Source organism: Diabrotica virgifera, chromosome 5, assembly GCF_917563875.1.
Source record: "Diabrotica virgifera virgifera chromosome 5, PGI_DIABVI_V3a".
In the NCBI taxonomy this organism is placed as follows: domain Eukaryota; kingdom Metazoa; phylum Arthropoda; class Insecta; order Coleoptera; family Chrysomelidae; genus Diabrotica; species Diabrotica virgifera.
In genome coordinates this window covers 193,233,202-193,246,288 of record NC_065447.1, presented here as the reverse complement: position 1 = coordinate 193,246,288, position 13,087 = coordinate 193,233,202, and the positions used below count along the sequence as shown (strand labels likewise).

Here is a 13,087-nt window from a genome sequence, read left to right as displayed (position 1 = left end):
GAAAATAACTAGAGTACATTAATTAATAACACTCAGTTTATTCAGCCAATAACTTAGTTTCGTATATTTAATAAATAATGTTAATTATCACAACTTACTTTCTTGATTTCGTAGATGACAAGCAATTACCTTTGTTTATCGTGACAACGTACAGATTTCATTAAAACAATGTACAAATGTTGTTAATATAGAGTAATATATGATTATTGTATAGATGTAAACTGATTGTTGTGACAACGAATGCATTAATCAATCTACTACTGCATTTAATAACCACAATCAATGCGTTCATGGTGACAATAAACGTAGTTGTTGAGACAATAAATGTTTTGCTTGACCATTTGAAATGTAACGCCTTTTCCTTATCGTGATACCCCTAGCTTCTCTGTGTTACCATTGTTTAAAAAATAATTATTTGTTAAGCAATGCTGTTACCTCTACCGAAGTGCCGAATAATAATTTAATTTCGTTTCCAAGTGTAGTCCGTAGTAGAAGAAAGTTTTCGTGTGTCTATTATCGTGAAATTTCGGTCGAATTCTTTTTAAATTTTTTTCGACTCCTGAGAAAACTTATTAGTATTTTTGAAAATTTAAACGTAGAATAAAATATTACAGTATTATCGAGGGTCTGAAGTCCCTAAGAACTTCTATAATGATTATTTTAATAAGTCACAGGGGTGAAAAAGAGAAAATTTAGTATGATTTTTAATTTAAAATATACCATTCAAAAGAAACTTTTTGTTTATTCTAAGGGACTTTCAGCCCTCGGTAATAATGCAATCTTTTATTCTGATTTTAAATTTTTCAAGAATACTTATTAGTTTTCTCAGGATTCCAAAAAAAAAATGAATGCGTTTATAAAGAATTCGATCGAAATTTTGCATCTGCACTCTCAAAAAGGATTAAAGTGTTATACAGTGTGTCCACGGATGGGGCGTCCAAGAGGAAAAACTTTTTTATTTTCATTTTAGCGAAAAATGTCATTTTTGATAAAAAGTTTTGCTTGTTCTAAAACCCCATAAAACGAAATAAAATTCAAGTTTTTCAAAACCTGCTTAATTTTGTAGTCCATTTTATGTAAATCTCTATAAATTTTTGCACTAAGTTCGAAATCATAACAATATCTAGTGTTGCTAAGCTACAATGTAACTTAGTAACTGTCAACTCCGATAAATAATTTGCGAATTGTCATTTTTTTGTCGGCAATGTTAAGCAATATATTGATCAAGAATGACAGTCCACAAGATAAATTCTTTGTTGAAAGCTTAAAATTGTCGAAAAAAATGACAATTCGCAAATTATTTATCGGAGTTAACAATTACTTACCTACATTGTAGCTCGGCAACACTAGATTATTGTTAATATTTCGAACTTAGTGCAAAAATTTAAAGGGATTTACATAAAATTGACTACAAAATTAAGCAGGTTTTGAAAAACTTGAATTTTATTTCGTTTTATGGGGTTTTAGAACAAGCAAAACTTTTTATCAAAAATGACATTTTTCGCTAAAATTGAAAATAAAAAAGTTTTTCCTCTTGGGCACCCCATCCGTGGACACACTGTATATTTTTGGAATCACTATGTCAAACGCTTTTAAATGATCTGTCACATGATGTACTTTCATATTTAAAAAAATCAAAGTTATGCCTGTCACCTAAAGAGGGATCGTGTAAAGTTCGAAACATTGATGTTATAATATACTTTGATTATTTTAAAAATAGACCTGTCCGAGCGTTTTGCTTATGTGCTAAAAATAAATAATTTAATAAGGGGGGAAGGGGATTGTAACACTTATTCCAGCGCACTGTATAAGTGAAATCATGATATGATTTCTCATATTATGAGAAATCACACAGTGTAAAGTCCATTAGGTGTAGGACAAAAAAGGGGGATTTAAAAAATTATTATTAATCAATATCATACATTGGGCTAATGCATTCAGTAATTATTAATATAAAATACGTTCATAGTAGGAACGAACGAAACTGATTGTAAGAATGAATAGAATTGCTTGTAAGAATAACCGTATTTATTGTGGGAATTAACGGAATTAATTGTAAGAATAAACGGAAATAATTGTACAAATAAACGAAATACGTTAAGAGATAACACTGTTATTGACACAACGAATAGTCTTCATCGGTCAATTAACGACGTTGTTGTTTCAATGAATAGTGTTCGTTAACTCAATGAACAGAATTCGTAGTATCAATAAAGTGATATTATGGTATACATAATGACTGTTAATCCATTCAATAAACGTAATACATTGGCTCAACTAACGAAAATAATGAATTGATGAACATCGCTTTGTTGTTCCAATAAAACCAAGACTTGAGCAAATTTTAAGTATTGCGTTTTTTGTCTGAATTAACATTTTTATTGATATTACGTACCTTTTTCGTTGAGTGAGCCCAAAGAGGGCAGCAATCACTCCGTTAGGAGTGTAGATGCCATAATGATGGTAATATTTTTTATTTCTCTTTGCACTCCATTGGATCAAAGTATCCCAGCTCCAATGAGAGCCATCTACCCTCATTCCCTCCCTCCCCTATTGCACTTGAAATATTGGATAGGCTTGTTAGACAGTTTAGTGTTGCAATCAATAAACTTACTTTTAGATACAATTACCCTATATTCATTTATCCCAGGAGTAATAATAAGTGATTGAAAACCAATTGTAAGAATTGGATTAAAATTGGAACAAATTTGAAATTTGAATTATTAAACGTTCCCGTCACATCAACAGCTAACGAGCACCCCATTTTCCCCATTATGTATGTAATGGCTAAAGGGCAATTTATAAATAAGTGCTGGCCATATATCGGAAAACCGGTTTCTAGGGATTTGATAGAAATCGCCCTTGATATTTACATCTAGCCCCAAAACGTTGTCATAACTCGCAGTCACCTTGGGCCTACTAAAATAATGATGCAAAAATGCGTAATATCATTACTCATTGATATTAAGGCCTACAATTAGCAAAAAAAATCAAGGGTAGCATAAATTAATATTATTAACACAATGATAAAAATGGAATAAAAGGCCATATTTAGTTAGGTATTTTATTTATGTTCGCTATAAAGTCCAGTAAATGTTTTAGATGAAATTTAAGTTCAAGGTCGTATTTTTATATTTTTAGGTTAATTACAATAGCACTGATAGTATCGTTTCTTGGTGATTCATGTATGATTGTGACTAATCGGTTTGATAGAAAGAAAGATTTATTGTAACTCCTTTCCTCATCGACCTTAAAAAGTATATACTACAATCAAAATCGTTTTCAAAGAACTCAAAGGGACTGGCGAGCTTTGGCCGTTGTAGCCGTGTTCTGTTTTATGGCGTTCTATCGTTTATAATGAACAGTTTGCTATAAACGACATTACACTAGTTACAAATCAGTTCGTTGTAAGTTTATGATGCAAAATGGAAAGATGTATATTGCAGGACTATGTGCTAATAGAACTGAAGTACTTCGGAAAATAAGCAAGAATTAGCTCAGAGTCATAACAGGTTTCCTTACAAGACAAGTCAAGTTCCCCTATGGGAAAAGAAGTTTGAAAATAACGAAACCTGGTGGTGGTCAAAGAAGTTCAATAAAAAGAAAAAGAGAAGAGAAAACTATATAAACAGTGGCAAGAAAATAGATCGCACATAGAGAGGAAGCGAAAGCAGCAAAAGCTAAAGCAGATGTGTGTACAACTCTATACGATCAACTTGATATCAGGTAAGGAGATTCAAAAACATATAAAGTAGCCAAACATAGAGCAAATAAAAAAATATGAAAAACATATTTTTAAGAAACGCTTTTCTTTAGTTACAAGTGACTAAAATTAAACATATGAAAAAATCAACTAAAAAGCAATAAAAAAAATAAAAAAAATCTAAAACATTCGTCAAAGAAAAGCATGGCGCGTCTTCATCGAATAAAGGGTTTTCGCACCACGCTTTTCTTTAACGAATGTGTTAGATTTTTTTTATTTTTTTTATTTATTGCTTTTTAGTTGATTTTTTTATATGTTTGATTTTAGTCACTTGTAACTAAAGAAAAGCGTTTCTTAAAAATATTTTTTTCATATTTGTTTATTTTTTACTTTTTAGTCTTACACTTTTCAAACATTAAAATATTATTATATCGCCATGTTTATTAAAATATGTATAAACATATGATGTACAAACATGAAAAGTAGTCGAAATTGGCAAAAAATTTGAAATTTTATAGTTTATTTATGAAGTATAACATAATCAATTAACGTAAAAAGTAAAATTATGCATAGTTCATATAATTAGCTACAATCTGTAAACGTTTCAAGTTTCTTCATTGTAAAAAACAAGAGAATTTAAGCATTTTACGTTAAAATCGATTTTTTATTTAAACAATTAATAAACAAAAAAATTTTATTGCCTATTCGTATATTGTTCTCGCGAATGCATATGTCTGCAAATTTTTAGTCATTTGCATTGAAGAAAAGGCAGTCAAATTAACGTCAAAAGATTTAACCCAAACGATTGAACTAAAGAAAAGCGTTTAATTAATTAATACGACAAAATGAATTCTAATGTTAATTGTAGCACAAAACGTCTCTACCGGTGGTTTTTCTAAGACTACCATAAAAACACAAATTTTTTGAATTCGAGTTTTGGTTGAAGTTTTGTTTCGTATCGTATTGAAATTTGACACGAATAAAAGCCGATTTATATACATATAAATAAATATATGAGCGTTCAAAATTTGAAACTTTATTGTTTATTTATAAAGCATAACGTAAACAATTAACGTAAAAAGTGAAATTATGTATAGTTCATATCATTAGCTACAATCCGTAAAAGTTTCAAATTTCTACATTGTAAAAAACAAGAGAATTTAAGCATTTTTCCATTAAAATCATTTTTTTTATTTAAAAAATTATTAAACCTAAAAATTTTTTTTATTGACTATTAGTTTATTGTTCCCGCGGATTCATATGTCTGCAAATTTTCATTCATTTGCATTGAAGATTTCAACGAAGATTTGCAGATGCAACAACGAAGTACAGGAATAAAGAAACAAATGATCATTATAGTATTCATTGCTCCCAAAAAAGCATATTATAGAGTTCCTCGAGAGATTATGTGGTGCGCACTTAATAAGAAAGAAGACTCTGGTGAAAGTTATAGATTGTGAGGGATATGTATTAGATAGTTACAACTGGTGTAAGGACGTGTGGAAGAGACTGAAAAATTTCATGTGAAAATAGGATTGCAACAAGGATCAGTGCATGGTACGTATTTCCTCTCATTAGTATCGAATCAGAGAACAGCGAAACTATAGATTGAAGGGCTCCGGGCAATAAGGGACCTAAGGCACATTTTTGAAATTTGAAGATTTTAGTAAAACGGACTCTGTAACAATGGTCTCAAGCCCCCAGCGAAGTTTTACGGCTATTGGGCAATAGATGTGGTCACCAGGCTATAACGACCTTGTTGCAAAGCCGACTTGCAAAATCATGGAAAATTTTTAAACAAGAACGTCATAAGCCACAGTAAAATCAACATGGCGACACATGATCGAAGTGTGTTGAAAGAAAAACAATTATTTTATAAGGAAAAATACAGTAGTTCAGGTTCGGATTTTGACTCTCACGATTCTGTAAAGGATCGAGAATATTCTCCGCACACGAGTTCCAGCGAAAGTCATGATTCTTCTCCGAGAAAGGTAAGTAAACATTTTAGTGGCTTGAGACCTTCTTGCTGTAGGATATGTGGCTTGTGTATAATGTTATAATTACATTAAATTTACTTTTTTAGTAAAACGTAGCCTTAAATAACCTGTTTTAAATTTGTTTATTGATAAAGAGCCATTAACACTAATATTCTATTTAAATTCGTTTGTCAATAGCACGTTTTAAGACCAGAAAAGTATTTTTTTTTTTTATTTTTTTTTTTTTGAAATATGGCTTTGGAATTTTTTTTTATTTAGTAGGTGGCTTGTTCCCTTCTTGGTTCGATAGCGAACAGCCAAATTCCATATTCATTAAACACACCCTAAATGGAGCGTTTGATTAAGTAAATGTTGGTAAGAGCAAGAGGGTTGTAAAGTTTGGTGACAACAAAAAGCTTAAAAAATATATATATATGGAGGACCAATAGTACTGAACATCAAAAAAATTCAGGATATAAAGAAACTTTTACAATAATATTCCTCTCATAAACCAGCAGTTTTATCTCAGTATTATTGGAATCAGTACAAGTAACATTAAACAAGACTATACCCAAGTTGATGAAGCAGAGGAAGTAGACAGGGATGATGAAACCGATTTTTTTTAATAAAAAATAATGATTCATTTTGTTATTTTCAAAAAGGTCATAAGCCACATTTATTTGTTTAATAATTTTTTTCCCAAAAAATGCAGTTTCATGGTGTATCTTTCTTTGAAAAAATATATTTAATAATTTATTATGCATGTAAGGAATTAAGGTAAACATTTAGTATAGTATAGTTGATCCAAAAGATGGCATAACCCAGACATCCAAAGTGAAAGTTATCCTTCAACGCCAAATTGTTCTATATGGTCCTCACAATGTCCAGAAAAAAGTCACACCATTTTGAGCGTCGGGTTTGGGGGGGAGAGGGGGGAGAAATCGGTAAATTCGTAGTTTTTTAAGTTTTTCGCCAATATTTCTAAAACTATGCGGTTTAGCATAAACAACCTTCTATACAAAATTATTCTACATTAAATTTGAAATAAAAAAGGCTCTATGCATAATCTTTCTAAAATGCATGGTTCCAAAGTTACGGAGGTAGTATAGTATACTTGGTCCAAAAAAGGCCCAACCCAAATATCCAAAGTAAAAGTTTTCCTCGTACACCAAATTGTTCTATATGGTCCATATAGTCTTCAGAAAAAAGTCACTCCATTTTGAGCGTCCGGTTTAGAGGGCAGATGGGGGAGAAGTCGGTAAACTAGTAGTTTTTTTACGTTTTTCGTCAATATTTCTAAAACTATGCTTTAGCGTAAACAATGTTATATACAAAAATGTTCTACATGAAATTTAAAACAAAAAATCTTGTATACATAATTGTTATAACATCAACGGTTCCAGAGTTACGGAGGGTGAAAAGTCGAGGTTTTCGATACTTTTTATATTTTTTGGGCAATGTATGGTATAAACCCAGACATCCAAAGTGAATGTTATCCTCCAACACCAAATTGTTCTATATGGTCCACATAATGTCCAGAAAAAAGTCACACCATTTTGAGCGTCGGGTTTGGGGGGAGAGGGGGGAGAAATCGGTAAATATAAAAAGTATCGAAAACCTCCACTTTTCACCCTCCGTAACTCTGGAAACGTTGATTTTATAACAATTATGTATAGTTCCTTTTTTGTTTTAAATTTTATGTAGAACATTTTTCTATAGAACATTCCTTACGCTAAAGCATAGTTTTAGAAATATTGACGAAAAACTTAAAAAAACTACTAATTTACCGACTTCTCCCCCCATCTCCCCCATCTCCCCAAACCGGACGCTCAAAATGGTGTAACTTTTTACTAAACAATATGTGGACCATACAGAACAATTTGGTGTTGAAGGAAAACTTTTACTTTGGATGTCTGGGTTAGGCCTTTTTTTGGGCCAATTATATTATACTACCTCCGTAACTTTGGAACCGGTCATTTTAGAAGGGTTATGCATAGGACCTTTTTTATTTCAAATTTAATGTAGAACAATTTTGTATACAGGGTTGTTCATGGTAAACCGTATAGTTTTAGAAATATTGACGAAAAACGTAAAAAACTACGAATTTACAGATTTCTCCCCCCTCTCCCCCCCAAACCCGACGCTCAAAATGGTGTGACTTTTTCTGAATATTATATGGACCATATAGAACAATTTGGTGTTGGAGGATAACTTTCACTTTGGATGTCTGGGTTTGGGTCTAACTATACCATACTAATTATAAAATATAAAAATATGATTTCAGGATTTTGTTAAAAACTTTAAACGTGATTTACTAAAAACTTTTTAAATGAGGCTTAGGTCCCTTATTGCCCGACCCCTTCGATTAATGTATACTTATTATATAGTGTTAGTATGAAAATGGTGAAAGCGACAAGAAAAACTGAAACAGTAGAGACAAACTCTTGAGGAAAAAGATTTAAAACAGTGGGACAAAACAGAATCTCTGTAATGTTCATTTAAGGTTATGGGTACATAATTCGCAAATATTTTACAGCTATCCCTACCTTTTCTGTCTTTACATGGCAAATTACGTGTAGTAAAATTCACACTGGTATGGATATGTACATATTACTAGAATGTCATTCTACTTGACAATGTCATAACTAGCTTAAAGAGATGGCTTTTGAATGTTCTTGGATAACTGTTATTTTTTGTATAATTGCAAATTATTAATTCAGTTAATAAATGTGATAATTTTTTCACTAGCTATGTATTCAGTGATTGTAGTAATTTATATGTACCTACAACAAAAACTAATACTCAATCGAGAAAAGAGCAAAAGTGTTAAAGTGATTTTTTAATAATATATTGTTACTATGGAACGCTTACAATTTTGAACATCTTTAATAACAAAATACTTGGATCACAGAATATATCTTGATGTATTCTCTGCTTCTATCTTCCATAAATAATACACAATAAATAACTTTTTATAAAGTTCACCTCTTAAATCAATTATTTATCAAATACACAATTATTTATCAATATTATTTAATCAACAACTAAAAATATTCCCGATTCATGTCAAATAATTATTTAGAATTGTCACTGATTGTCAGTGTCTGACTGACAATATTCTATTCGACTAAGTGCGTTGTATGACAAAGATAGATTTGGAAAATATTATCACGTACATTGTGTTCATTTTTTTCGAATCCTGAAAAAACCAATAAATATTTTTGAAAAATCTAAACGCAGAATGAAAGACTAAATTATTACCGAGGGCCGTAAGTCCCTTAGAATAAATAAAAATTTTATTTTGAATTAGATATTTGAAATTAAAAATTACACTAAATTTTCTCTTAGTTTTTCACCCCTGTAACTTATTAAAATAAACATTATAGAAGTTCTCAGGTACTTTCGGCCCTCGCTAATAACGTAATCTTTCATTCTGCGTTTAAATTTTTTAAAAATACTTATTAGTTTTCTCAGGATTAGAAAAAAATTAATCCCCATTTGAATAGCATTGCAGCCGAAAAAACGTACCGATCCTCTTAATCGTCTGAGTTACTATAAATAAAATCATATCTTTGGATGGTGAAATGATTGTGAAAATTAAGAGTAGGTAAAACAAAGTACCTATGATCGGTATTATACAAAGTAATAAAGAAATGGATGGAGATGCATGCAGTAGAATTGGGGTTGGATTGATGAAGTGGAAGGAAGCGTGTGTTGTGTGACAGAAAACTTCCAATGAAGCTGAAGAGAAGAATCTGTAAAACAGCAGTAAAACGAATTATAATGTATGGAACTGAATGTTGAGCAATTAAAAAGAAAGAATAACAACGAATACATGTGACAGAAATGAGAAAACTTAAATGGATGAGTGAACTAACAAAAAAATATAAAATTAAGAATTATTATATTATGGGAAGTCTAGGGGTGGCAGCAATTGATGCCAAAATGAGAAAGCATAGGTTAAGATGGATAAGTTTGGTCATGTTCAACCTCGACACGATAATCACCCAATATGAAGAATACCTACTCTGCTGGTTCCTGAAAGAAGTAAGAGAGGAATACCAAAGAAGACCTGGGAAGACGCTTAAGTAGGACATGTCGGTAAAGGAGATTGACATTGGTATGTCCCAGGATAGAAACATGAGGAAATGTAACGACGAAACCCAAAAGACTCCATTTTCAAATAAATAAATATTTAAAAATAAAATCCTTGGATTTCTTAATTCGGAAACAGATTCTCTCTTATACCTATTACCCATCCTTCTAAAATTTGCAAGGAATAAAGGGTGATGAATGCAGAGACATGGAGAGTCTATATAGTTGCACTCCACAACACATCAATTCAACGAGGCAAAGATCAACAAATCTGCTTCCTAGTACTCAATACGTGAGTAAAACCGCAGGTAAATAAAGGCATTTTATATTTAATTTCGATTCAGAGATCATTATCATCTCTCTATGGACCATTTCGAACTTTTGTTCTCCTCAGGAGAGCTTGTAATGATGCTCTGAACCGAAATTAGACATATTCGCCAAGTATGCCAATTACAAAGAAATAATCAACATTTAGACGCACTCGCGATCTCTGCATTCATCACCCTTTATTTCTTGCAAATTTTAGAAGGATGGCTAATAGGTATAAGCGAGAATCTGTTTCCGAATTAAGAAATCCAAGGATTTTATTTTTAAATATTTATTTGTTTGAAAATGGAGTCTTTTGGGTTTCGTCGTTTCTTTAATACAGGTTGCGAGTCCGTCTAAATGTTGATTATTTCTTTGTAATTGGCGTACTTGGCGAATATGTCTAATTTCGGTTCAGAGCATCATTACAAGCTCTCCTGAGGAGAACAAAAGTTCGAAATGGTCCATAGAGAGATGGTAATGATTTCTGAATCGAAATTAAATATAAAATGTCTGAATCGAAATTAAATATAAAATGCCTTTATCTATGAAGAAATGTATTTATGAAGGACAACCTGCATAGGGATAGAGGCAAAGGGAATGATAATGATGTTCTAAAATTTGGTCTTGAGCTTTTCTACAGCAGACTTTCGTCAAAATCGACGCAGTGTCAGATTTATCATAAGGTCAAAAGAAATGGAAGAATCTTCAATAAAAAATGGTATGATTTTCGAAATCGAAGAAGTCAAATGGATATTATCTGTGGATGGGTGCAAGTCAGATAATAACCAAAAGTATTCAAAAACTATATTATGATGTATTGTTCTTACCTGGAAGACGATTTGTACGTACAATAGTTTCCCAGAGCTTAGTTAACGATAATTTTCCATCGTTTTGTGGTAGAACCACCGGATTTTTTTCGACAAATTCTTCATGATTTTGTGAAGACTGATACTCTAGCATGCTGCATAATTTTTTAGTGTTCCTTTCTAAAGTAGAATATATTAAATAGTTATTTTATATTCTTTTTTACAATTTAAAATGCAGTCCTGTTTTTAGTATGCTTTTTATTTTTAAACAAACTATTCAAAATAAGAAAAAATATAAAATAAATATAAATAAAAAAAAAAGAAAATGACGTTACCACCAATTTTTGTCTTAGTGTTAATCGGTTAATTTTATCAGAAAAGTTTATTCCCTGGTGTATGATATCAGTTGAAATTTGTTTTAGTCAAGGTGTTGTAGTATTTTGTTTAAGAATTTGTTTAAATTTCAAAAACTGTGTCCTGAAAACAATTTCCAATTTGAAAGGTAAATTTAACTACAATTTTAGTTGAAAATAGGTTTATTTTAACGTTTCCATTTGTACTTCAGATTTTTTTGTAAATACAAATTAATTTAGGTGAAACAGCAAGATCATTAAATGTTAAGAGTAAGTGAACAGAAATTAATACAGGCGTTAAGGAAGATTGGTCTTCATGGAATAGATATGAGAATGGTCCAACACATATATCGTTATAGTTAGCCGTTAAAGGAAATTGGTATTGATGAAGAGATATGAGGATGATCCAACATCTGTACTGGAATCAAAAGGTAGAATAAGGAATCTCCAAGTCTATTTACAGAACAAGTCGATATAAGTAAGGGCGTGGGACAAGGCTGCATCTACTTCCCTCTGTTGTTTAATATTTACGTGGAAAAGATCTTTCAATTTGCAGACCAGAATTAAATTCCCATATACAATTTGTGTTTTTGTTAGTGCTAATGTCTTTAAATATATTTACCATTCTTTGATGCCATTTTTTTATTAATTTTAAAACATCATCTATATGTTCTAACGCAAACAAAGGCTTTAGTCAGATCTACAAAGCACATCAGTTATATTTCATTGCTTTCTTACTAATTTTGTCAAAAGCCTTGTTGTTCACTGATTATGTAAGTTTCGTTGATATTATTAGCAAATACCCTTGTTATTGGTTAAGGAGTTTTGTTTACCAAGATAATTGATAGGATGTTTACTATTTCTTTATTTGTGTCATGGTATAGTAATACTGATTCTCCAATGGTCTGGTACATGCTTGATATTTAAATTTTTTTAAAAAAATACAACAACGATGATTGTTTTCAATCATTGTTTCTCGACAGTATTTTGAGAATTTAAGTGGTACCTCGTCGCTTCCTGGAGCTTTTATGTTTTTATGATTTTCATGGTGTCATAATCGTCAGTTTACTTTTTACTTAATTGTGAAATTATTTGAATTTAAAGAAGCCAATAATAGACCAGGGCATTTAGCACACTTCTGGTGTATTAGACTAAAGCCATTGATTTATTCTAAAACACCAGAATAAACCGATTTTTAAAATACAGCATCTAGAGGCTTGTCAATTTTTGCAATTGGTTCACGATGACGCATGACGCCGGGAAATGTCGAAATGCATAAAATTTAATTTTCCGCAAATCGCCAGGAAATTTTGACATTCCTGTCAAAATTTCTTGAAGGAAAAGTCAGGACTTCCTTACTGTAAGGAAATGTCATTTCCTTACTGTAAGGAAATGATATTTCCGTACAGTTGTTAGTGTTCTACATAAATGATAGAAAACACATTGCTATTAAAACCTTGTAAATTACCTTAATCATTAAATTTTCTTTATCTGGAGCTTCCTGGATAAATTTTTCAATTTCTTCCTTCGTTAAAATCTTAGATTTCTTTGCCCTATAACCTTGAGCTTGCCGTTTCAATAAAGAACGAAGTTTTGAGTATGTAGATATATCTACATTGTGTTTAAGTGCAAGGGTTGACTTCAGCATTGAATAATTGGCCCATAATGTTGAAGATTTCATCTTTAAACAAAGGTCTAGGAAGTATGCCATTACAACATTTTCTGAGAAAGAACTCGTATTTTTACTCATGCGATAATCCATAAAACGTCTGTATGCATTTTCGTACTTTTCTCTTGATTTCTTTGGCAATAATTCTAATGAAGCAGTATTCACTGCCTCAACCA

At 31.1% G+C, this 13,087-nt stretch overlaps 1 protein-coding gene across 1 annotated transcript in view; it reads right to left on the bottom strand.

Moving 5' to 3' along the window:
* Positions 1-11,686, bottom strand: part of LOC114341755 (uncharacterized) — a 262,233-nt gene extending 250,547 nt beyond the window's left edge. The window contains exon 1 of the mRNA XM_050652139.1: positions 10,911-11,686. Coding sequence (XP_050508096.1) covers positions 10,911-11,043 — 133 coding nt within the window. The 5' untranslated portion in view covers positions 11,044-11,686. The remainder of the gene's footprint in view (positions 1-10,910) is intronic.
* Between the last annotated feature and the right edge of the window lie 1,401 nt (positions 11,687-13,087).